General features: G+C 45.3%; 1 protein-coding gene across 1 annotated transcript; it reads left to right on the forward strand.

Annotated features, from left to right (window-relative positions):
- The first annotated feature begins 1471 nt into the window (after positions 1-1471).
- Positions 1472-4398, forward strand: LOC147630888 (uncharacterized). Its single transcript, XM_086809944.1, has 3 exons — positions 1472-1643; positions 1736-2464; positions 3320-4398. The coding sequence occupies exons 2-3, from the start codon at positions 1741-1743 to the stop codon at positions 4396-4398; spliced, it is 1803 nt and encodes a 600-aa protein (XP_086666070.1). The 5' UTR covers positions 1472-1643; positions 1736-1740.
- The last annotated feature ends 22955 nt before the right edge of the window (positions 4399-27353 follow it).

Raw genomic sequence — 27353 nt, forward strand, 5'->3', positions numbered from 1 at the left:
TAGCCATTGCTCTAAGCAGACTTGCTACAGGAGATGGACTACTGGGCCTTGGTGACACCTATGGTTGCGCTAAGAGCACATGTTGTGAAATAATCCTTGCATTTTCCAAGGCAATTGTGAAATCGGGTCTCTGGAATATGTACATAAGATGGCCTTCAAGATCTCGGCTAGCAACTTTAGCACGAGAGTTTGAGGCACTTAGGGGAATTCCCTACGTCGTTGGTGCGATAGATGGTTCTCACATCCCCATCATTGCACCCCGTGACAACCATGTTGACTACTTCAATCGGAAAGGGTTCCACTCTATTTTGCTACAACTAACAGTAGCCGCCAATTGCTCAGTATGGAATTATGATGTCGGTTGGGCCGGATCAGCGCATGACTCCTTGAACTTCTCCAGAAGTGATATAGGGCAAGCATGTGCAAGGGGCGAGCTGGGTAACTATTGTTTGGTTGGCGACTGTCCTTACCCCGCACGGCCATACATGTTAGTGCCTTTCAAAGGATGCAAGGAAGGGTTGACACGTCTAAAGTACCATTGGAATTTCATTCAATCGAGCACAAGGATGCCAGTTGAGAGAGCGTTTGGTATGCTCAAGGCAAGGTTTCGCATCTTGCTAAAAAGATGTGACATGAATCTACGTCATGTCCCAGATCTTGTTGTGGCTTGTCTTGTGCTACACAACATTTGTATCCAACATGGAGAGTCTTTTGATATGGAGTGGGTACGTGAGGCGGAAGCAGAATTGTCAGCATGCTCTGGACGTGTAGAAGAGGATCGAAGAGCAATAGCTACCTCCATGAGGGAGCTTCAAGCAATACGTGAAGTTGACATAGAGGATGCAATGGAGCGCGCTCAAGGAGGCAATGAAGGGGGTGCGAGTGACCTTGGAGTTGGCTCGGAGCGGCGAGATAGTCTTGCCCGAACAATGTATAGAGAGCAAGCAAGGATGAATGTCCTACAAGTTTTTGGAAGGGCGGCTTTAGAGGAGCTGGACTCACCTACCAACTCCGATTAAGCCTTTGTAATACAAGTCTTTTGTCTGGCTTATTGTGGTTTGTAGTGTGGCTTCTTTATTTTTGTAGTTACACTATGGGTGGGTTCAGATAAGGCGGCAGCCAAGCTGCCGCCTTCCTGCCGTGCAATCGCAGAGTGCCCCATGGCACTCTGCGTTCACAGCGGGCGGTGGAAATCCACCCCCCCCCCTTGCCACGTCATGGACCCGTTGGGTTGATAATGTGCCGACCCCCCCCCCTCGCCCAAAACGGCTTCCAGCCTGCAACATTTCCAAAAACGGATTCCAGCATTCCCAACGGATGATTTTCCCAACGGCCTTTTTCCCAACGGGTCCATTTTCCAACGTCCCTCCCCCCCCAACACCCTTCAATTTCCTATAAATTAAAGGGTCTAGGGTGAGATTTTGTACTCTCTAGAATTTCTAGAGAACATAATAAGCTTCACAATTTCCATTCTCCAAGGTGCTTTTACATGCACTTCAATCATGCTTTCTTTTTATCCACCCATTTACCTTTCTTTTAATGTTTTTGTGGTACACTTGCCATGCCTTTGACATTGTGTGCTTTTGTTTTTCTTTTAGGGGTGTGCGAAAAGGGCGGGAGGCAACGTGAAGCGAGCGCATAAGGTGACCCCTCACAAACCGCATTTCCATTATCATGACTTATATATGTGTTTTTATTTTATGTGGTGCTAATATTCTCTTCGTGTTTGATGTAGGTACTATGGATTCCAACACGAGCCATGAAATTGATTCATCGCAACAACGAGGCGACGATGATCCTATTTTCTCCCAAACTTCTCTCCCGCACTCTAATTTCTATTCATTTCCCCCTCCTCCTTTTCATGTGCCACCTCATGGCTTCCAAGCCATGCTCAATTCTCCTTCCTTTTCTCCAAACTCTCCCTTCATGTTTCGCCCCCCCCATTCACCTATGGTAGCGCAACCTCCTAATCGATCATCCCCCCTAGGTATCCCAAACATGGGTTCCATTCCCAATTCCCTAGGAAGCCAACCATCACCCAACTCACTCAATAACTCCCCTTTATCTTCTCAACCAAAGCGAGTTCGTGGCATGAGGAAGGAGCCTAGCGATGAGGAGATTGTGTTAGAGACCCAACCTGCGCCAAAGAAACCCAGGAACTCCAAAAAGAAGGTGGTGGTGGACTTGGGGGAAGATGACGACAACGACAATAAGAAAAGCAAGTGGCAAGAATTTTGGGTTGACCAACTCATTCATGTCAGGGGGGGCATGAGTGAGGAGTTCAACAATCCTGGGAAACAAGGGGTCAACTTGTGGGCAAAGGTGGCCACAAAGCTAGCCGGCATTTACCCTGATTTCAATAAGGATAGTGAAAATTGTCGCAAGAAGTGGCAAGCGGTGCTAGCAAAATATAGAGTGGACAAAGCTCACAACTCGGTATCTGGCAATGACAGGAGGCACACATGTAAATGGTTCGATGTGGTGGATGAGTATTACCACGATAGAGCCACGGTCACTCCTCTTAGCCACGCTTCTTCATCAACAATGGATGATGCTACTTTCCCCGGCGGTGACAAGGATGAAGTAACTATAGCACTAGATGACGAGAAGCCACAAGCACCCATGTCCTCAAGTCGTCGAGTGACTCCCAAGTATGAGGAATCTTTGGCCACAATGGCCGATACTGGGAAACATCTATTGGACCATCTCAAGGAGACCTCTAGCCAAAATGTTGCCTTGGAGAGGGAGCGACTGAAGATATTGGCAGGATTGCATGCCACAATGAGTGAATTCCTTAAGGAAGGAAGGGGGGGCAACAAGTAGCCTTGGCGGAGGAAATTCTTGTTATTATTATTGTATGAGTTTATAAAGTTTGGGATCTCGACGTTGCTTTGTTCCTATGCGTTGTATGGATTTATGAATGTTTCTAAGCTCCTAAGAAGCATGTTAAGCTGAGAATTTAATATGTATCAACTTGTTTTGGATTTGCAGGTGACAATGGGCATGTCCAAAGACATTGCACTCTATTGTGCGTGGTTGTGTTCTATAGCGATCTATGAATTGCTTAAAGAACCAAGCATGCACAATGATGAGTGCATAGTGCAGACTTGGTTGCATGTTACCGAATGCATGGCACGATCTGTGAGGTTGAGGAAGATTGCGAACCGTAGGAGGGGTCATGAACACAGACAAGCGTGGGCATATCCACGGCCTCAAGGCTTTGTAAAATGCTATCTCCTAAGTGCTTATAGTGCTACCATGTTCAAGCGGCGTCTTAGGGTTAGCAAAGAAACCTTTCATTACCTTTGTGGGAGTCTAGCACCATTCATGCAAAAGAAAACCACAAACTTTCGTGCGCCTGTGTCTATTCAAGATAGGGTAGCCATTGCTCTAAGCAGACTTGCTACAGGAGATGGACTACTGGGCCTTGGTGACACCTATGGTTGCGCTAAGAGCACATGTTGTGAAATAATCCTTGCATTTTCCAAGGCAATTGTGAAATCGGGTCTCCGGAATATGTACATAAGATGGCCTTCAAGATCTCGGCTAGCAACTTTAGCACGAGAGTTTGAGGCACTTAGGGGAATTCCCTACGTCGTTGGTGCGATAGATGGTTCTCACATCCCCATCATTGCACCCCGTGACAACCATGTTGACTACTTCAATCGGAAAGGGTTCCACTCTATTTTGCTACAACTAACAGTAGCCGCCAATTGCTCAGTATGGAATTATGATGTCGGTTGGGCCGGATCAGCGCATGACTCCTTGAACTTCTCCAGAAGTGATATAGGGCAAGCATGTGCAAGGGGCGAGCTGGGTAACTATTGTTTGGTTGGCGACTGTGCTTACCCCGCACGGCCATACATGTTAGTGCCTTTCAAAGGATGCAAGGAAGGGTTGACACGTCTAAAGTACCATTGGAATTTCATTCAATCGAGCACAAGGATGCCAGTTGAGAGAGCGTTTGGTATGCTCAAGGCAAGGTTTCGCATCTTGCTAAAAAGATGTGACATGAATCTACGTCATGTCCCAGATCTTGTTGCGGCTTGTCTTGTGCTACACAACATTTGTATCCAACATGGAGAGTCTTTTGATATGGAGTGGGTACGTGAGGCGGAAGCAGAATTGGCAGCATGCTCTGGACGTGTAGAAGAGGATCGAAGAGCAATAGCTACCTCCATGAGGGAGCTTCAAGCAATACGTGAAGTTGACATAGAGGATGCAATGGAGCGCGCTCAAGGAGGCAATGAAGGGGGTGCGAGTGACCTTGGAGTTGGCTCGGAGCGGCGAGATAGTCTTGCCCGAACAATGTATAGAGAGCAAGCAAGGATGAATGTCCTACAAGTTTTTGGAAGGGCGGCTTTAGAGGAGCTGGAGTCACCTACCAACTCCGATTAATCCTTTGTAATACATGTCTTTTGTCTGGCTTATTGTGGTTTGTAGTGTGGCTTCTGTATTTTTGTATTTACACTATGCTTTGTGGACATAATATAGCTTTGTTCTATGGTTTTTGGTATGGTGTTTACTCTTTCTTCCGCCGCCCCCCAGTGTTCACAGTGGGCGGCGGAAGAAGTCAGGCTCCCTTTTACTTCCCCCTCCCTATGTGAACACTTGGACGGCGGAAGTGTGCATTTTGTAAGAGTACCACCTGGAAAAGTGTGTTTGAGAGTATGTTTTCCGCTGCTCCAATGTGAACCCGCCCTATGCTTTGTGGACATAATATAGCTTTGTTCTATGGTTTTTGGTATGGTGTTTACTCTTTCTTCCGCCGCCCCCCAGTGTTCACAGTGGGCGGCGGAAGAAGTCAGGCTCCCTTTTACTTCCCCCTCCCTATGTGAACACTTGGACGGCGGAAGTGTGCATTTTGTAAGAGTTCCACCTGGAAAAGTGTGTTTGAGAGTATGTTTTCCGCCGCTCCAATGTGAACCCGCCCTAAGTTCGATTTGCATGTGAGGAGTTGGCGCCCGTGCATCTCGTCTGATGTGTCTACCCAAACATTTATACACACCATGCCTTTCCCACTGCAGCTGGCATCCAGATTCCATAGCCATCATGGCATTGAGGTGGGGGGAACATTCCCTCGTGCAGTAGACTACCCCTCCACATAGACTTTCTCGTTCTCGCGATAGCCGTTCTTCATTACAATTGGCCTAGCTTTGCAGTTCCTTGTGAGCTTAGAAATAAATCTTATGATGCCAATGATAAAGTTAAAAGGATTAGTGGAACCATTGAAGGAGGTGCAGTTAGTTATTTGTATTATCACCACCTAATCAAGAAATTAATGGCACATTGGCAAGATTGAAGTGACAAATGAAGCACTAATGACCAATATAGCCTGCATGAGATGTTTGAGGTGGGGGGGAACATTCCCTCGTGCAGTAGACTACCCCTCCACATAGACTTTCTCATTCTCGCCATAGCCGTTCTTCATTACAATTGGCCTAGCTCTGCAGTTCCTTGTGAGCTTAGAAATAAATCTTATGATGCCAATGATAAAGGACTAGTGGAACCATTGAAGGAGGTGCAGTTAGTTATTTGTATTATCACCACCTAATGAAGAAATTAATGGCAAGATTGAAGTGACAAATGAAGCACTAATGACAAGTATAGCCTGCATGAGATGTTTGATGTATGTACTTCTCTTGTCAAGCAAAGACCCAAGGTGTCGCTACGATGCGATGCTCCTCAACATGTAGCTAGAATTTTGTAGCTAGCAATCACATCTGAAGTGTGTAAGCTTAGCGTATCGTCATGCCTTGCATCCAAGCACGCCATGGAGATGTGGTAATGATTAATAAGACTAATAAAGTTGGCTTCTAATGATTTGAGTTGTCGAGACGATCGTGGCCATTTTGCATTCTCATCTAGAAAAGTTGATCAACATATGCCATCAGTTATACCTCTAATTTGTGCAACCTGCAGCTTAATCAGCCTTATGTTGGGAGCAAAGATTATCTATTGGGAGCAGCTAATGTCCATAATCTCTCAATCAATTCTTATTAAACTTCTCTCTCTCTCTCCCTCTCTCATGTGCTCTTATCTTATGTTCTTAATTAAACAACACATTCTTTATTTTGAATACGAAAATCCTTTATTGTGTACACGTTGTTTGTCTCTAAAAACCCCTTCTGTAAAGCTCTCACAGTATTTTACATATGTAATCGGCAGGGTGCCCCATATTGAAGTGCTCAAAATTCTTCCAACAATTCACATAGAGTGGTTGTGCTTTGAACTTTAACGAAATGATGTGCTGAATGTAAACATTTTAAAATTTTAAACAACAAATAGCACCACTAAATCATAGGCTCTCCAATAATCCGTCTGCATCATCATCATGGATAATGCTTTTGCTTTCCACACTTGAAGTTTCCAAAAAATTATTGGTATAATATAATTGTTGCTTCGACAAAATTGGCCTGATTTAGTGCTTAATTTCAGCTCGTTAGGCAACAATAGCTGCATGGATCCATACCCTTTGAGCGCGCGGGATCAAACCTGGCTGGCCTAGCTGCCTTGGATACTCGAACACGTCCGCTAGATGTTGTAATCGGAGCATAAATAAAAAATCATTAGTATGAGCAGGAGGGAGGTGATGGCTGGCAACGCCTGCAAGTACGCGGATACTTTCCCTTGTAGCTAGTCACGTAGGAGGCCACCAGCCAAGACAGGTAGGGTGTCGAAGCCATGTAGCTGGGTGTGCTCGATAAGCTCACCACGTTGAGGTCTTCGCGGGAGAGAGGTGCCCACCAAGCTATGGCCACGCGAACCGGTGGATCCCGGAAGCGGCGCGAGTGGCATCGAGAAGCTGTTGAGAACAGGAGTCACTGTCGCCATGCATGCAGGGCTGGCCGTCCGCAGCATCATAGACTACCGCATTGGTGGCGGTGTTGAAGCTGGTGCTCACTGTTTCAAAGATGGCTGCCGCAGCGGTGACTCCTTAGCTTGCGGAGGATGGTGAGAGACAGGCGGTAGCGGCTCCTTCGTGCGCGGTGGGCAGCGATTCTCCCACGGTTGGGCGTGCATTTAACACTCTAGCTAGTTCCAACCCACTTGCAAGTTATTGCTGCTGTATTGGCCACTTCCCATCAGCTCATGCAAAAACGTGCATTAGAAAAACGTCCGTTAGTAACTTCGTCAGATGGAACCTTGTGCGATTGCTACTCGACTCCGTTGACAGAGCTTTTACCTGACGTGAGAACGCGAATGCCATGGCCCGCTCTCGCTTGATGGTTGCCTCGTGATTTTCCTACACTTAGGCTTGAATCTCCTCCACCGTCTGGGTACTGTCGTCCCACTCCTGAACCCAACCTTTAACACCGTCGTGATCCTGTACATCCAATTGTCTTGTGTGTAACAGAAGCACAAATTGCATACAAATGGACGGACGGATCACAGACGGTGGGTTGTGTTTAGAATACCTCTTCGTTGGCAGTGTGACAAGGGCCTTGCATGCTCCGACGGATGCAAGAGTAGAAGCTTTTTGTATAGAGCACGGAACCCTGTGCAGAAACTGGTGGCTGTAGCTTTGGACAGTGGAGAGCACCATCATAGATTCTTTAGTCCCTGTGCCACCAGAGAGCCCAAAGTAGAGGGCAAGATACTTGCCTGGAAGGAATGTATGTGAGAAATGGGGCCTCCTCCTCACCCGAATCAGCTGTTGCTATTGCTGGAGCAGTTTGAAGGCATAGAGCTTGGCGTAGAGCAGTTCAAAGCCATAGGGCTTGGAATACAGCAAATTCAAGGCATGTCCGGTCTCAAGTCCTTGTACTTGTCTGTATAGCACGTCCACATGATAGTGATCAGGCAGGCGACAACTCCTCCAGTGCTTCAGCAAAGCCACCATCGCCATTTCTCGCATATGCGCATTTTGAAGGTCTTTGTAGTGCACCCTATTCTTCTCTCTTTAATGTTTGACGCCTGCCATCTAACTGACACTCAATTCAAAATTCAAATTCCCAAGATAGTCTAGGAAGAGAATTAGGAGATGTCTAAAAAATTTACCACGTGGAGCGGGGCGGGGGGGCGTTAGCCCTCTTAGATATAGGAAAGACGAGGACAGACGTAAGGGCAGCTTGATTAGGTGGGCCGCATGCAGAGTTTTAATCTTTGTAAAAGGTTTTAGGGTTTTAATATTCATAAAGGTGTGCCTCAGGTGTGCGAACTTAGAGTGCTGCCACAGCGAGCCCAGTCGCATTGCAAAGCGATTCGAGCCTACTTCGTGCTGCTTTGCAGGTGTTAAGGCCACGCGCGCAGCCGGTCATCGTGCCCAAGGGCCCCCACCCCCCACACACAACCGGTCATCATGCCTTTTCGTGGACCGCGCAACATCCTACCATGCCATTTTTCATCAACCTCCCCCATGAAACAAAATTACAGAGCCATAAAATAAAATTTCACTGGAATGCCCCTCCCCCCAAAAATTTCAATATAAATGCATTTCCCTCGTCAAGGGACGATTTCCCTCTCATAGCTTACACTCTCTCCACCTCCCACATTGTGTCTCTCTCCGATGGCTCGCCCATTGCAGCATGTTCGTGAGAGAGCTGGTGCCAGGCCAAGTGAAGAAGGCCTGCTTGAGGGTGGCGCAGAAAATGCTCAACACACAGACGAGACACCGGAATGCGGTGGTGCAGATGGCCTACTATAGGCAGGAGCACAGAACCAATCAAAGACGGAAGACACACCCAAGTGCAAAGGTGATGTGTGGCGATGAAGGGGTGTAGGGTGGGTGGAGAAAAGAGGTGCTCCTCCAGAATATAGGCAAGTGTTTTCATTCCTACTGTCAACCCACTGCTCATAACCCACACTCATTTGGGAAGGGGTATCTTCATTCAAATCAACCACAGAGTAGGACTTCATGGGAGAATAGTCCCAGCAAGACATTTTGATCACGAGAGAAACGAACAAGCAAAGCGATGAAGAAAGCAAGATCAATTGCAATGCATAAACCTGCAGAAACGACCACTCTTGTAGGAGAAGGATCCGTCGTCCTCGTTTGCAAACGGAACATGCTTCCAGCCATGACCAACAAGAGCTCTTAAAGACAAGTTGTGAGGAGGCGCTTGTGGGCAGAGATGGACAAAAATCATGCAGGTGCCATCTCGAGGGTGAGAAATGGTGCAGGTGAAGGCCAGGCTAGGTGAGCTAGCAAGAAACGACAGTGTGCATGGTGTAGCCACGAAGGCGATACATCCATTTACCGCGGGGTTGATGGTGGAGGACGAAGGTAACCATGCATGCATGCCATGAGGTGACACGTGCCAGTCACTAAGTGAAGAACCAAACAACGCCCCTCCTTTTCACCCGAGGTTCAGATTCGGCAGGCTGATTCGCAGAGCCACCGAATTATTTTTGTTAATGGGCTCGCGTGGCCGCTCCTACCTGCCACGCCATGCGGAGATTTTACGAATCCATGGGCTCGCGTAGTAGGGCCCTTATTGTGGGAGACTTTTTTGCCTTTGTCCAACGTGTACGTCATTGAAATGTATTGTCAGCCTTCTCTCCTCACTGTCATTTCATGTGTAGTGTGTGTGTGTGTGTGTGAGAGTGTGAGTGTGAGAGAGAGATTTCAAAAGAACAGCCTCTCATTTTCAATGCACGAAGGTCTTCTTGCGAGTAGCATATTAGCCTCCTCTCGTGATATCATATCCTTCGATGGAAAGATAATTCTCATATAGCAACTAGGCAGGTCTCGTGCTCCAAAGTAAGCATGCAAGTGCCTTTGCCAACAATTTGGCTAGCAGGATGATGTATGTTCCGCCTGTAGTATGATAGTTGGCCACCGAAAGAAAATTTTCTAACCTTTACTTGCCACCTTTCTCGTGCTCCAAAAGAAAGTAAGCATGCAAGTGCCTTTGCAATAGTTTAGCTATCAGTATGACTTTCCTCCAGTAGTACGATAGTTGGCCACCTTCTAAAAGAAAATTAACTAACCTTTACTTGCCACCTTTCTAACGTTTCATGTAAATACCACCAATATATTAATGAAAATGCTAGCAGTCTCCCAAATCTTCCAAGCTAAGGTGTCCCTTTAACCTTAAAGGGAAGGACGTGGCCACCCACCCAACCACACACACACCACCCACCCTCACAAACATACACTCTCACTCCCAAATACTAAAGGTCCTAATCAGTCTGGCTTGGGAATGAGAAGCATCAACCCTGTAGAGGGAGCAGTAATCCTTCCTAGAATCACAACTGGAATGGCTAAGAATGGCTGTTATATCTGTAGCTATTGGCTTGGCCACCTCAAAGAACATGAACCTTGAAGTGTTTGGAGTATCTTGTAGACCCATTATTCCTTCTCGCTTTGCTCCATCAAATCTCGATATGAGTAGTGTAGAGGGATTTAGGTTTAACAGAACCACGGAGGCCACATCAAGAAACTTACGCACGGCCCCGACCAACTGTGGACAAAGTGAATACGCCGCTGTGGCGGAGGTCATTGCTCAGTCTATTCTCGCCGGGGAGTCATTGGAGGATAACGATTCCACCACCATGAGGTGATCCAAGAAGAAATCTAATAGCAGCACGTCACGGGGACGCCGTCGACACAGCTTGGAGGAGGATTCGGACACACGGAGCTTGAACAGTGAATCGGAGGACAGTAGTAGTATAGAGGCACCAGTGCGGGAGACCAAGAAATCTCACAAAAGTGGGAAGGTGAGCACGGGGCCTGCAGGGGAGTCTTCGGCTACTAAGTCTACGAAGGAAGTCTGGTGTTGTCATTGCCGTAATCTTGGTCATCCAACAACGGAATGTGGGATGAATGACAAGTGGTGTGCTATCTGTATCAGCAACTCTCATAACACGTCGGAGTGTTACTATAATGGGAGGGGGCACAAGGCTCGCCCCGGCAACCAAGTCAATAACATTAGGAAAGACACGGAACCGCCAGAACTCTCAGCCGCATGGGTACAGGTTGGGAGTAATTCTGAGCAACCCTATCGCAACAACAGTGGTGGCGATAGGGGTGGCGGTCGTGGTCGTGGTCACGGAGGTCGGGCCATAGATCGTCCAAAAATTTGTCTTTTCTGTACTGAGGAAGGACATTGGCGCCAAGATTGCCCAGAAGCATAGGAGTATGATCGCAAGAAAGCTGAGAAATAGGCAAAAGCTGCAAGAAAACAACCGACGGTGGCCATGGTTCAGATTGAGTCAATGGAGGCGACTGTGGATCCGGAGGTGTGCATGGTCACACGCTCTGGTCACAAATTGAAGCCCCCTAGCAGGTGCACAGTGCAACCACTTCTGGATTGGACTGCACAGGAAGCTGTTCGCCAGCAAGTTACTTCCTGGGTGGACAAGCAAGCTCCGGAATGTGTTCCAGTGCCCGGACCAAGTAAAGTGTAGTTTCGGGATGCTGTGACTCTCATCAACGACATACCTCAGTCGGGGCATCCTCTGCCACACAGGTACAGAAGGAGAGAGTGGCCTTCAACTGAGGTGCAGAGCAGAGAACGAAGAAGTCGGCTGCCAGAGAAGCAAGAGCGAAGGGATTTTGGAGCGACCAGGAGCTGGAGAGGGCTGATTACGAGCGGGTGCTTGATGAGCTGGTGTCTGGGATATCTAACCCTGTAAAGAAAGGTCTGTTTTGAAATATAAGTCCTGTTCATGCTCTTTGGTCTGCTGTTCTGGTGTGATTGCATGCGTGTGTGGAAGTGTGGCATTCTATAAAAAGGCGTAGACAGCTTTACCGCTTCCGTGCCATCAGCGGTAAGCCGAAAGTGCCATTGCCAGCTTCACATCCCAATCTGTCCGATGAAGATTGACCACTTTAGTCAGAATGCGGATTATCTGCTTATTGGCCGTAAAGCCCAGGCTTCTACCCACTTCGTATAGTAATCCGTGGTAGTAAGAATATACCTGTTCCTGGTTAGAGCCGCTGCGGGTTTGATTGGGCCTTTTTTGATTGGGCCTATAAAATCCAGACCCCATTTTTGAAATGGTTCCAAAGGAAGAATCTGATGGAGAGGCATTTGATCCTGCTGGGATGGTTGTCCCATGCACTGATAAACATCGCATTGCCTCACAAGCTGTTGTGCATCCGCATGAACATACGGCCACCATAATCCACTTTGTAAGACCTTCTTCGTGGTGATTTTTCCTGAAAAATGCCCACCAGTAACTCCGCAATGGGCTTACACTGACTCCTGCTCATGGGGCAAGATGCACCGCAACAGTGTATCTACAACATTGCGATAATAAAGTTCCCCCACACAAACTTCAAATAGCGGCTCTGCAAAGCAAGGCGCCGCCGCTGGTTCCTGTTTAAATGAGTAGGCATCTCACCACTAGAGATAAAAGAAAACATTTCTTCATACCAGGTCCATGGGATGCTCGAAAGAGGTGCTCCTTTCTCTTCAGACTGTACCCCCTCCTTATTTGGCTGAACCGCAAACAGTGAAGCATCCGAAAATTCATCATCCACGCCGACTGCTGGCTCCCCCGAATCCAATGGAGAAAGGTAATCTGCTACCACATGCTGAGCACCAGGGCGATGGATGACTTCAAAATCAAATTCGTGTAATAATAGAACCCATCGAGCCAATCTGCCTTTTAAATTTTGTTGCCGCACCAAGTAAAGAAGAGCAGAATGATCCACATGGAAGAAAAATCGTCGGCCCAAAAGATAGTGCCGGAACTTCCGCATAGAATACACCATTCCAAGACCTTCCCGCTCTGTAACGGAATAATTCTTTTGAGCAGAAGACAACCGGCAACTGGCATAATAAATTGGTCAAAACCATCCCACAGTCTGCTCCTGCATCAAAACACTACTGATTGCCACATCCGAAGCATCCACAAAAACATGAGAATCCACCCCCCAATCAGGAGGAATCATCACTGGTGCTTGAGAAAGTTGAATCTTGAGCCGGCGGTAAGACAAATCACAGTCTTCAGTCCATCGAAACTCCTTGCGGTTAGAATGAGCGACTCCATTTAAAGGAATTGCCAAATGCGCCAAAAATCGCAAATGGCGACCATGCCACCGAAGTTGGCCCAAAAATCGCATACAGCCTTTAGGATTCACAAGTGTAGTTGCTTGCATAATAGCTGCTTGCATAATAGCTAGCACTTTGTCTGGATCGATCCACAGGTGCTTGCAAGCAGAATCCTCCATGCTCAGCACTACAAAGGACATGATGAAGGGTATGCCAACCACCTCAATCACCACACCTTTCAAGACGCCCAAGGGTCGGACTCTCCTCTAATCAGCCATGCCACCAGAAATTGTACCGGATCCCATGCTTGCCAACCCATGCGCTTACAGGTGGACTCTGTTGCAATATTGACACCAGCTCCACCATCGATCAGCACTTGATCAATCGTGAGGCCTCGAAAACCTACAAAAATTTTTGGAATTCTTATATCAACTATGGGAACTGCTGCCACACGGGCTCCAAATGTGCTACTTGCACAGATGACACCGCAGTCGGTGTGATTGTCTTGCCCATCTTCTCCGACAGAAGCAGTGCTTTATCAAAATTTCGAACCAATTTAAGAAGGTGACCCAATTTGATTTGTAGAGGGGTGTCGAGTAATCCATACCATCCTTCACTCTCGACCAAACTCGGCTATTGGGACGGTTGTTCCTCCGAAAGATAGTCCCCAAAGCATAAAACCCAAAGCAACCTCTTTGTCCTCACTAGCCAGTCTTCTCCTTTCTTCACGGCGATCCTCCACTATTTGCGAGCCCCTGGGCAACCAGTAAACACTCCAGAACACCCTCTCACTACAAGTGGCTGGCAGCTCCCTTCCTTCAAGTCTTCGCTCTATCCACTCGGCTGCCTTTACCACACAACACCCAAGGCCCACCAAGCCTGTGCCCCTCTACACTTCGCCTGTCTGTAGCTGTCTCCCTAGTCGCCTCAACAATTCAGACTTTTCACTTGATGATCCAGGCGCCTTCAACTAGCACCAACACCAGCCTATGCATGTTCCCTCCACACCAGAACCGGTCACCTACCCTGGCTGACTTCACATCTCTTGGCAGCAGCTTGTCTCCACGCACCAGAAAGGTCTCTCCTCCACACGGCAGCAACCACACTCCTCCTCTGCGTATGGTGCGGCTACGCCCGCCTGAGAACTCCCCAGCTCTCCACACGGTTCACCTCCTTAGCCCAACATCCCTGCGCCTGTGGCTGCAGCTAGCCACACAAAAACACACGGGCCTCCAACTCTCCTCGGCGATCTCCCTTCAAACCAATCGCCTCCACTTCTCTGTGCTCCTCGCCCTTTTCACCGTCTTGCAGCTGCGCCCTCTCAGCACTTCAGAGCCACCTTCTCACAAGCCGACACGTTGGCTGGCTCCTTCAACTGCTGCATGACGGTCACACACACCAGCTTCCACTTCTTTTTAATGCGTCCTCTCCACGCTCAGCAGCCCGTCGCCTGCTCCAGTCACCATAGCCACCTCTTCGTCTTTCCCTCAGACAGCACCTCACCAGCCTCCGCCTCCTTGGCGGCGTCTCAGTCTTCGCTAGCAGCTCCTAGCTCCAAAGCGGGATCCTTCCTCAGTCGTCACTCAGCATCCTCTTTGTTGCGTGCTCACCTGTGTGTGTGCAGCTACGCCCAAGAGCTCCCTTCTCTGCATGCCCGTGGCTGCACACCCCATAGCCTCCCAGCTCTTCACACACGCAGCTACATTCCCGAGCTCTCGTTTTCTCTACGCCTGTGGCTGCAGCTAGCCACCCTAAACACAAGGGGCCTCCACACCTCACGTTCAACGAGACCCCCACCACTGCAACAACACCCCAGAGCCTCCCGGCTCTTTTTTTTTTGTTCAGCTGCACCGACTCCCCGTTTCGCCAAGGTTCCAGACCTTCGAGTTGGCAGTCATTCCAAGCTCCACGCATACCACCAGCTGGCTACGTTATTCTTATTTTATTTATTTATTTTGAAGAAAAAGGCCACCATGTTCCTTTCACACCAAAGCAAAGGCAGCCTTGGCCCCTTATCTACTAACTGCCCATGCACCTCATGCCTCTTCAAATAGCAACTTTCCAATGCAACTTACGAGTGCCATTGTATTTCTAGGACACTCACACATCCAACTGCCGAATACACATACGAGCCATCAAACAGCTGATACTACCTTCAGGAGCTACGTTCCGGACGAGCCTGTGCTTCCAGAATCTCAACATTGTCCCTGCACATACACTTCCATCAAGCCCCATGCTTGATTGCCGCATTCACGACGCCCAGACTGAGTCAATGGGTGCCCCCATGACTTTACCACAACACGAACAACACTCATGTACACATGTATAAGTTGAGTTTGAGGTTCCCCAAAAACTTCACACACCGCGCACAGCGTTTAAAATGGCAACTGGGTTGACAACATTCAAACTTGCTTTTGGTATGGAGGCCATCACATAGGTCGAATTTGTGGTTCCCAGTTTGCACCCACCACCAGTTTGCACCCAGTTTGCACCCCCAGTTTGCACCTTGCAGTTACGGACAGATTGCTGCTAGAGGATTCATTGGCATACAGACTGGAGATCATCTAGGAACTAGATGAAGAGAGGATGAACAGCTTTAATTGGGGGCACAGGAAATTCAAAGTCGCAGAAAGTGGCAAGTGGATCGGCATTTGAAGAAGAAATTTTTCCAAAGAGGGCAATTAGTGCTGGTGTTTTCTTCGCGCATGTTCAAGAAACCTGCAAAACTGAAGGTGCGGTGGACCGAGCCGTTTTGGGTGTATGCTTCTTGCGGTCCCACTTCTTATTTCCTCGCAAAACTTCATGGGGAAGTCCTTTCTTCTCCAGTCAGTGAGTTTCGGATGCATCATTATTTTTCGGCAGTTCCTCTTCAATGCCCTTTTTTGGTTACTGAGGAGAATACACTTTCTTTCATGATGGTTTCAGTCATTCCACATCAAGGATAGCTTTCATCAATTTATTTTTCTTGGTTTTTTCCAAGTGTCATACCTTTATGCATCGAAAAGCGGTCATTGTTTTGCATTCAAAAACTCCCTCCTTTTTGTGAAAAAGCATTCTATTTTTGCTCTTATCTTTCTGCTTGCCTTCTACTTTTCTTTCTCGTGCTCTTTTCTTCTGCAGTAGCCATGACTGCTTCTCTTGCGCAGTTCTTACTAGTCATGCCAATCGTTTATCTCAAGTGGCCGGCTATTGATGCATGGCTCACCGACAAGCGCATCTGAGTTTACTCCAACTTCCATTGGGAGCGTGTGCAGGTACACCCGCAGTCACATTGCCCTTGCTACGGCAATTAGCTATTGGCGATATGGTGGCTATACAGGATGCAGCGGTGGAGCTCATAGTGGAATACATTCAGCAGAAGCTGCACTCCGTCTACTCTGCAGACGGAGCTATTGCCTGCCAACAAAACTGTGGTAGTCCTTGCAGCCGAGATGGAGGCAGAGTTTGGTCCCAAAATTAGTGGGGAGTATAAACTTTCTGGATGCACTGATTTGGCAGCAAAAGAGTGATACAGATGGTTTTTAGAAGCCATTTGGCTGTGGATGAGATGTGAATGAATGTGATGTGATGAGATGTGGATATGGGTAGATGCAAGTGGATGAAATGTGGATATGGGTAGATGTAAGTGGATGAGATGTGATGAGTATTTTCAAAATTTCAAAGTCATGGGCTGAAAAACAGACAGCAAAGTATGTGAAGTATCTAATGTAAGATTCCTCCCCCAGCCCATCAAGATGTCCAATCTCTCCCCTTGTAATCATTTCCCTTGTCAGAATATTAACAGATCTTGTTTCTACCATTTTGGCTTAGAGAGAGAAAATATTCTAGAGAGAGGTTATTCAATTTTTAGATATTTTTGGATGGAAAAATATATCTTCTTAATAAATTCCCTCGAAACAGAAGTTCAAAAAGGATTTCAGAAGGTGCATTAGAAAAAAATTATAATCTGTTCAAAAAGGCCTTAACTTAAGGGTCCAAATTTTATGAAAATTTTAGATTAAGGTTCTGAGGGGCCAATTATATTAATCCAAATGTAGGGAGGAGATAAATTGAAGAAATAAAGAAAATCCCTCCAAAAATGAGTAAATACTCACATAAGATGAAGAGTTGACTAAGGACAAGGTTATTAGTTAAAAAAGAAGAGATATTTAGAGGAAATGATGCATTTTTGACACCTCACTATGGGGGAATTCCCCTCATGAAGGAGGCACCTATTTCACATGTGTGGATAAGTTTTAAACTCATAAATAATGAGATATTTTCATCTCTCCTCTATCCTGTTTCAACTAGTACCAAAAAGTAAGCTAAACTGACCTAAAAATAGTCAAAAAGTGACCAAACTGATCTGGAAAATTCTAGAATCAGTTTGCTTGGTTAGAGGCTCACTTTTTCCTATAAATAGAAGCCTCTCCCTTTGTAAAAGCTTAATAGTGTTTTATGCACTGTTACTCTACTCCACCCCAAACTATTTCTTCTACAAAGAATTGGTGGCCACTCTTGCTCCAAGCAAGAGTAGAACCCTCAATCCCTCAAGCCAAAGGATAGCTCACAAAACTCCATGTAAGTTAGAAATTCTACTTTTATCTAATTCTATTCTATGGTTTTATGATTTTTTGCTTCTTTTAAATTGAAATTGGATGTTATGCCTTGATGGAAAGGCTTCCCTCTTCTCTTCATTGAATTCAACCCTTCTTTATCCAAGATGTGTAATCAAATAAATAGAGTTAAACTTTTCGTATTGTTTTCTCTTAAAAAATGGGAATTGATTAATAGATTAACCAAGCTTTGTAGGTTTGTGCCTACTAAGAAAACAACTACTACTCCAGAATTGGCTTTGTAGGTTTGTGCCTACTAAGAAAACAGCTACTACTCCAGAATTGGCATGTCTTTTTGTGGAGAATGTTTACCGACTTTATGGATTACCATCCAATATTGTCAGTGATCACGATCGCAAGTTTAATAGCCACTTTTGGTGAGCAGTATTCAGTAAGCTGGGTACTATGTTGAACCTTAGTACAGCTGATCCGCAGACAGATGGTCAGACTGAACGGGTTAATCAAGTGTTGGAGGATATGCTTAGGGCATATGTCAGCAAAAAGCAATCTGACTGGGAGTCTTATTTGCCTATTATCGAGTTTGCTTACAATAGTGCAAAGCATGTCTCGACAGGCTTTAGCCCATTCATGTTGATGTATGGTTTTCAGCCACGTTCACGAGTGTCGGTGGGACTGGCGAATGAGAAAATCAATAAGGTTAAGGATTTTCTACAAGACCATATGGATATGTTGCGTCTTGCATGATTAAATGTTCGTCAAGCACAAGATCGTTATACAAGAAGTTTGTGGACCAGAAACGTAGGCTAGTTCACTTTAAAGAAGGTGATTGGGTGTTTCTGAAGGTACCAAAAAACTCAACAAGTTTACAGACGGGTCCTGCACCAAAATTGTCGCCCTGATTTTGTGGACCGTTTAAGATACTCAATAAGGTAGGTCAAGTAGCCTACAAACTTGAGTTGCCATCAGCACATTCCAAGGTTCATCCCGTCTTTCACGTAAGCCGTTTGAGAAAACGCCTTATAGATCAAGAAAGGCCGGTGGATGATTCTATCTTGGTAGGATATGTGGAACCCCCAATACTACCTCATAAACTAGAAAGAGTATTGGATTACCACATGTTATGTACTCGTCGCCACCAAGTTCGGAAACAAGCTCTTATCAAGTGGAAGGACCGTCCAGAGGAAGGTTCCACTTGGGAAAACATTAGTGTGATGAGGAAATGTTTCCCCACTTTTGTTTTCGAGGACGAAAACTCTTTTCGAAGGGGGTCCTACGAGCCGTAGCATAATTTAATGGCTTTCAGAGTTTAGAGAGCATTATTAGTGCTAGCGGGGTTCAGGGGTTAATGGGTTTTAGGGTTTGGTCGATGTGTGTGCACACCTAGGTTAGCATGGCTCTTAAGTGAGAAGGGTGACCGGGCTAGGAGGTGTGGACACAGGCCAGGGTTTCGGTATAAAACCCAACAAGAAGCCCTAATTCATCATTATGCGGTTGGGAGGTGAATCGACTTCCACCCTCTCTTCTTCTCCACGCCAAGGCTATGGCGGCTTGAGCAACACGTCGCTAACTGAGGCGTTACATAGCTTCCCCCCAAAACTTTGGAGTAAGCTTCGCCATAGAAATCACAGAGGTAACTCTCTCTTGAATAGTGCGATTCATTCTCTCAGCTATTCCATTCTAAGCAGGTGTGTATGGAGCAGTAGACTGCCTACGAATGCCTTTTCGATCACATAAATTTTTGAACTTTGTGGAGACATATTCTCCACCATTGTCCGTGCGAAAAGCCTTGAGCTTTTTGCCTGACTGGTTCTCAACCATGGCAAGGAGTTTCTGAAACGTAGAAAAGACTTCATCCTTACGCTTAAGGAGATATATCCACACCTTTCTGGTAGAGTCATCTATGAACGTGAGAAAGTAGTTTGCCCCCCCTAGAGTCTTATGTGGCATTGGACCACACAAATCACTGTGCACTAAGTCTAGAGGTTCACCTGGTTCTTTGTCCAGTGGCGAAGATGTCAACCTAGTTTGTTTTTCGTATAGACAATGCTCACATAATGGAAAGTCCATGTAATCTAACACAGGTATGTAGCCAAAACGCTGAAGTATTTTCATTCCTTTCTGGCCAATATGCCCTAGCCAGCGATGCCACAACTCAGAAGACGGTAGCTCGGTAACATAGATAGAGTGTTCATCGACACTCGAAACAAACATAGAGTACAGGGATCCGTTTTTGCGACCTTTCATAATGACAAGGTTGTTCTTGCGGATCAGCCAAGAACCATTACCAAACACTGTAGTGTAACCCAGTTGGTCTAACTGTCCTGTAGAAATCAAGTTCTTCATGATCTTCGGCACATGTCTGACATTCTGTAATACAAAGGTAGTACCGTTATGCACCTGAAGCTTCACATCACCAATGCCAATGACCTCAAGCTCATAGGAATCACCGAGCTTGACTATACCCTCTATGGGCGCATAAGAGGAAAACCACTCTCTATGCAATGTGACGTGAAAACTCATGCCAGAATCTAGGATCCAATTCTGTGCATAACCCTCATCCTGTGTAATCAAAGTATCTGGAGTGAGATCTGCAGTGAAGATAAGAACATCTGAGGGAGCTGCTGTCACCTCTGCATGAATCACTGCTGCTGGTTTGGGAGACTCAACCATGTTGATCTCCTTAATCTTTACAGTACTCTTGCCTTTGTCAGACTTGCCCTTTTGCATGCTTTGTTTTTCCCTTAGGAAAATGCGACAATCCTTTTTATAATGGCCCTTCTTATGGCAATGGTAACACTCAACATTTTTGGCACTATGCTCTTTGCTAGATTTCATGTCCCTATTCAGACTACAAGGATTCTGCTCTCTACTCTTGCTTCTGTTCTTGGACTCGTCATGACCTCTTTGCTTCTGTGAACTACTAGCCATATATGCATCCCCATGACTAGCACTATCAAGAGATTTACGCCGAATCTCTTCAGTAATAAGCAATAGATTTGTGACACGTCATTGAACACTAACTTGTCATTCGGAGCTGAATTGCTAATGGCTATGCAAAAGATGTCCCATGAACTGGATAGAGAGCATAATAAGAAAATAGACTTTAGTTCGTCATCAAACTATCTAAAGCCTTGAGCTGTCAACTAACTGAACAATGAGTTGAATGCATTTAATTGTCCAAAAACTATGCTACCTTCTTTCATGTTGAGTTTCATAAGCTTCTTCATGAGAAACACTTTTACTCTCCCATGCTGATCATAAGCTATCCCATAGATCCTTGGCTGTTGTCTTCCCAATGATGGTAAAGAACACTGACTTGGCTAGATGTAAACATATCGTAGCCATGGCTTTCGCATCCAAAAGCTCCCACTGAGCCTGTGTATAGCCATCACCCTCTGCACGCTCTTTCAGCAGTTGTGATAGACCTTTGTTGGTCAAGACATCCTTCATGCGCTCTTTCCAGATGGTAAAGTTGCTACCATCAAACTTGCATATGAAATATTCTTCTTTCTCTGAAGAAGAAGCCATCGCTCTGAGAGGGTTTTAGAGGTGCCAAACTATGGCAATAGGCTACAGAAATTTGGGCAGAGTCTCCTTTGTATCGGGAGTAAAATCTCAACCGAAATAGAGCTCAAAAGGGCCAACAATATAATGTCTCGACTCGCGGGAAAAATCCGACGGAGTCTCCTTTGTATGAGGAGTCAAAACTCAACTCAAAATACGCATAAAATGTGCCAAAAAACCGCATCAACCGGGCATGTAAGAAAAAAACTGATATTGTCACTGCCAATAGATTGCCATACACGACGTCAAAAATAAAAACCCAAAAGATACATAGCCTATGGCGAGGATACGATAGGGGTACTCCAAGGATACGATAGGGGTACTCCAGCTACCTATATCACCGAAGGTGTCTCAACATCCGAGTACACCTCAGCTCAAATAAAACCTCACGCTGGTCCCTCCAATAGGCTTCGCAGACTCAAAGACACTAGCCACAGTATCCGCAAATATCGTACATAGAATCTGCAAATGACAAAATCCCTGCTGGGATCAAGCTCTCAAGAGCTAACAGCATAAAAATGACCTGCCAGTAGTGGACTGAAGAAAACTCCCACTCAATGCATAAGCTCGCACTGAACCAAAATCACTGACAAGATCTGTCAGCTAACACGCATACCAATCACTGCATCTGCAATGTCATACAAGAGTAAATGAAGCGTCCAAGCACCTGGCACACACAGACTCCTCACCCGACTGCACCAGTGCACCCACAGCTGTCCATGGCGCTCCTCACTCTCCGCGCACATATACAAGCTTGACTCACAGCTGTAAACGCTGCTCTTTCTCTCTGCGCTCGCTCGATTTTTCAGCGCTTCACCTCCTCTGCGCTCCACAGCTGTACGCACATAAACAAGGACTCAATGCTCAGCTTTTCGCTCAGGTTCCAGCGCTCACAAACGAGCTTGGTTTGCAGCTCGTTTTCCAGCTCTTCACGCTTGATTTCAAGCGCTGCACACTTTGCTTCTTCTTCAGCTCTACACGCTCATCCAGCGCTCACACATGATTGCAAGCGTTGCCCGCTTAGTTTGGCAGCTCGTTTGTCTCTCTGCACTCACTCTTCAGCGTTGACGAGCTTGATTTGCAGCTCGTTGCAGCACTCTTGTGCTCCACTTCTTCAGCGCTGGATTTCTAGCGCACTGCCGGTTGCAAACGATATCCAGCGCTTCACTGGCTGCCTCAATGCTTGATTCTCTCTTCTACACTCGGCTGCTCACTCGCTCAGTTTCCAGCTCGTTTTTCCAGCTCTCTGCAGCTTTGGATAAGGCCGGGAAGAGGCCGTTCCCGCACCTATCTTGTCGAGCTCCAAGATCAGCTTCCAAGCTTGTAGATCTGCTCCTGCAACAGCAACTCAGCATTCGAAGCTCCACTGTGAGTTCCGTCTATCGTGCCGCCGAGACCATGCACACGCGTTGCGCACACGCCGCACGCCACGCTCTGATACCAGTTGAAGGGGGTGTGTGCCGGGGATGCGTGTGCGCGTAGGATGCTGTGCTGTGTGAGAGAGGAGATGGAGGAGAAGTGCAGACACAAGATGTGGGTTAGGGGAGTAGAAAGTGAGGAGCTCAGCTTATCCTCACTTTCTCTCCCTATATATTAATATAAGGAGTGTGTTCGCACATGGCCACCTGGCCTACATATCTTGTAGACCCATTTGCATGGTAATGTCTACTTATCCTTAGGCAACTTCACCAAATCTCAGGTCTCATTCTTAAGTAGCGATTCCATTTCCGATTGCATAGCTCTCTCCCACTTCTTTCTATCATCCATTTGCATGGCCTCTTTATAACAGGAGGGCTCTTCGCAATCTGTCATCAACATGACATAATCAAGAGATGGAACATAACGATCAGGAGGATGTGAAACACATGTAGACCTCCTTAACAGAGGTTGAGCCTGAACTGCTTGTTGTTCCACTCGATTACCTTGCACTTCAGTAGGTACATTAGTGGGACTGCTTGTTGTTCATTTTGACCAGCACGCTGCCTGTCATGCACCCGTTCATCCTCTTGAAAGATAACCCTTCTTATCTCCACTATAGTTGTAGGCCTTTTATGCATCTTTTCTTCGTTTAAATACACGTCATTGTTGCGAATAACCTTTCTAGCTTATGGGTCCCATAAGCGGTAGCCAGAAGCACCATAGCTAAGAAAAATGCATTTCTTTGACTTTGGAGCCAACTTGTCCCGAAATTCCTTGGGAATATGGCAATATGCCTCGTAGCCAAAAACTCTAAGATGATTATAAAGAAGGTGGCTTTCTTGACCAAAGCTCTTCAGCAAACAACCTTCTCATCTATGGTCTTGTTAGGAGACCTATTAAAATGAGGTGAATAGCAGTAGATACTGCTTTTACCCAAAATCCATTCGGTAATTCTGCATTGGATAGCATGCAACACATCTTCTCTTGGATAGTACGGTTCATCCTCTCAACAACACCATTTTGTGGAGGAGTGTACACGGCAATCAATTCCCTCTTGATTCCTTTTGAATCACAAAATGATTGAAATGCCTTAGAGACATATTCCCCACCATTGTCAGTTCTCAGACACTTTAGTCTCTTGCCAGACTGATTCTCCACAAGGGTGAAAACTTATGAAACACTGTCTAAACATCATCCTTTTTCTTTAAAGGATACACCCACACCTTGCGTGAGCAGTCATATATGAATATGACAAAGTGTTATGCACCACACAAAGATAAAGTCTCTTGCCAGACTGATTCTCCACAAGGGTGAAAACTTATGAAACACTGTCTAAACATCATCCTTTTTCTTTAAAGGATACACCCACACCTTGCGTGAGCAGTCATATATGAATATGACAAAGTGTTATGCACCACACAAAGATAAAGTAGGCATGGGTCCACATAAACCACTATGAACAAGTTCTAGTGGCTCACTCTTGTGTTGACCCCCTCTTCTATGTGGTGAATGTGCTTGTTTACCATATAAACAATGCTCACACATAGAAAATTCAAAAAAATTGAAGCGATGGACATAACCAAAATGAGACAGTACTTTCATTCCTTTTTCAAACATATGACCCAATCGACGATGCCACAAAGAGACGTTTGGCTACTCGGTTACACAAATTACATGATTTTTTATAGATGACACATGAAGTGTGTACAAAGTACCACACTTTGGCCCATGAGCTATAATAAGAGAACCTTTGGAGATCTTCCAAGAGTGATCACCAAACTGGCAATGATAGCTCGCATCACACCATAAATAATAAGAAATTTCAATAGGTACGGTCAAAGCACTTAACTCAAGGAGAGTGGTGAATTGGTAAAGATCTTGTGGTACATTCCTTGACAAATAGAAATATTCTTTGTTGATGATAAATAACAATTTCTTGATAAGAAATTGTGTCACTTGGATTTTATTTATTTATTTGTTTTCAATGGTCCTAGTACTTGGAAATTATTGGTCTTTTGCTTATGTGATAAAAAATCCCATATATTAAGCAACATAAATTGTGCTAAGGGCATGGGGGTCTTAAAGATGTATAATATCGCATCAATTAATAGGAGGGGGTCTTTTCTTCTCAAAATGTGTTTACTTTATGCATACATTAGGGGTGGAGGGGGTTTCTCAATGACATCCACATTGCAAATATAGCATGTACATAGGGTTATAATTAATAATCCTTTGAAGACACATTATATATGAGACTTCTAAAGAGTGAACGCCTCGAGGGTAACAATAAGTATTATCTTGATATAACAACATCATTAAGACAAATCATAGCCACAACACAAGCATTAGTCCAAATGCAAGTTGCAAAGAAACTCTTCTATTGTAGCTTCCTTCTCTTGGATCAATTTTTTTATCAATGGCCAATGCCATTGGCAAATTAGTCCGGTCAAAGAAAAGGGACAACATTTTCTCCTCTCTGCCACCACCTTGTTTTATCAAGTTTGCAAGCATAGATTAGCTATGTTGGATTAGTGTGTTTGATTTTTCTTTCTGGGAGAGCTAGATATTGTCCATATGTAAGACTAGGGTTTCTGCTCATGCTAGCAAAACTCAAAAATAGAAAGCCTGTAGTTCTCAACCACTCCCATTAATCTTTACAATCACAAAAGTAGTTTCATCCAATAAGCTACTTCATCATCTTGAAGATGAAGAGAAGAAAAATTTTAAAATCAAGTGCACTGTGGTGGTGATTATTTAACACCTCATGCTATAGAATAAAGTGGCTACCAAAACTCTTATAGCTTGCATAGATTGGGAAGGAGTGCAATAAAAAATGCATGCTTTGCTCAAAGGGAATTTGATTTTTGGTCCATGTGTGATGGAGAGAATTGAGAGGGACATGCCTTTTTTTCCTTCTCAACTAGATTTCACTTGCCTAGTAGAGGCACCCCTCTAGGTAAACAACAAAGTGTATGGTTGTTGTCACCCTATGCCCAAGCCCCTACTGTTGTTGACTATACCCCATGATTAGAGATAGATCAAACTTTAAGAGTCCAAAAATAATAAAAGTTTCCCTTTCTCCTTCTACTATGGATATATTAATCACTCTATGAGCTTATCAAAACATACCTTACACAAATGAAAGCCGCAAGAAACTAAAGAGGTAAAACAACTCGTGAATTAGAAAAAGACAATTGCTCTAGTTTAGCAAGAGCATTTCTCACAGCAACCCTTTAGTTATGATCGTAAGTTTTAACTATGCTTATACAACCCTCATAATGGACCATGGGAGGTGTTAAATTTTCATAACTCATCCTCCCCCAAAAATGTATCACTTTGCACAAATTAAGAAAACACTATGGAATAATGTGTAAAGAAAAGTCTTGTGCAAGTAGTGAGCACAACAAAAAAAACCACATTTGCAAAGTAAAGATAGAGCATTCAACATGAATAGAGCACCCTCCTAATCAATAGTTGGTGTGAAGAACTATTTTTGCATACAATGAATGTTATTGTTGCCATATATATATATAGGCAGTGATGTGTGTGAACACACTTAGGACCGTCGGGGCACTTTTTCCCTGTTTAGGAGGTTTTTTCCCCCGGCTTGTATATACGCCCATCCAACTAGGGCAAACTTATCTTTTGTACATTGACACAATCTAATACACTTTGTGTTGTGTGCATTCTTGCTTCTTCTTCTCCAAGCTTTGTGTGCTTTCCTGCAACCCTAATTCCAACAATTGGTATCAGAGCAGGCATCGGCTCTCAGGGCTACGCCGCCAGCACCCTCCGACTCACGTTCTCCGATTGAGGTGAGCTTTCACGAGCGCTTATAGGTCCCTATACTCTGCAAACAAGCCCGTAGGGCTTATGCGTTCTCAGAAATCGTATCTGAGGTCGTTTCGGGCTCCGTTTTTGCATTTCAAGTTCTACACAGGTGTTTTCTTCATTTTCTGCAAAAATTTCGATAGTGCAGTTTTCTGCAAAACAGACATACGTACTCTATTATGGACCGTGCTACATAGCACGAGTTATTTTCTGTTCAGTCTTTGCTTCATTATAGGTAGCTTTTGCATCAGTTTCAGTCAATGGCCATGGCTGATAACAGCAATGATGTATTTCGCATGTTATCTGCTGATGACAAATTGGATGGAGACAGCAACTACCCACTTTGGTGGGCATACATGATGCAACATGTTTTGGTTGCAAAAGGAGTGTGGAACATTATGCAGGGTATGGATGTACGTCCAGGTTCTGTGGATGTAGGATCTGTTGAGGATGTTGCAGGTTCTAGCAGCTCTACTATTGCTGCTGTTTTATCCACTACTGAACAAGCTCGTTGGGGGATGGTAAAGATGCGCAGGCTCATGCCTTGATTGCACTTTCTGTCAAACGTAACATCACCCCACATATTCGTTCAGCTAAAACAGCAAAACAGGCTTGGGATATTCTAGCTGGTTTGTATGTAGGTCGTAACGAGGCAAAAATCGCTTACCTGCGTAAAGAGCTAGAATTGAAGATTATGCAAGAAGATGATGACATGAATGTTTTTCTTGTTGAGATTAGATTGTATCATCCGTAGTCAAAGCGTATCTTGATTAGTCAAGATGTTGTTTTTGTGGAAGATGCTGTGCAGCCTTTGTTATCATGTACCAAAGAGACAGGTGTGAGCTCACGGGATGTATTTGATACATTGTTGCCTCTGTTTACAGGTGGGAATTCAAATGTAAGTCCTAATGAGGTAAATATTCAGCCTATGCAGATTTCAAACGACATCATAGATCTGCCTATTTCTGATGCAGATTTACAGGATGTAATTTCTGAGGATAGGGCTGAAAATGAGCAGGCTAGAGGTATGCCTAAATGG

Source organism: Cibotium barometz, chromosome 15, assembly GCF_041138505.1.
Source record: "Cibotium barometz isolate CiBa-2024 chromosome 15, ASM4113850v1, whole genome shotgun sequence".
Classification (NCBI taxonomy): domain Eukaryota; kingdom Viridiplantae; phylum Streptophyta; class Polypodiopsida; order Cyatheales; family Cibotiaceae; genus Cibotium; species Cibotium barometz.

Coding starts and splice junctions, on each gene's coding strand:
- LOC147630888 (XM_086809944.1), top strand. CDS start 1,741: ATGGATTCCAACACGAGCCATGAAATTGATTCATCGCAACAACGAGGC. Junction 2,465..3,319: donor CAATGACAGGAGGCACACAT/GTAAATGGTTCG, acceptor GTGGGAGTCTAG/CACCATTCATGCAAAAGAAA.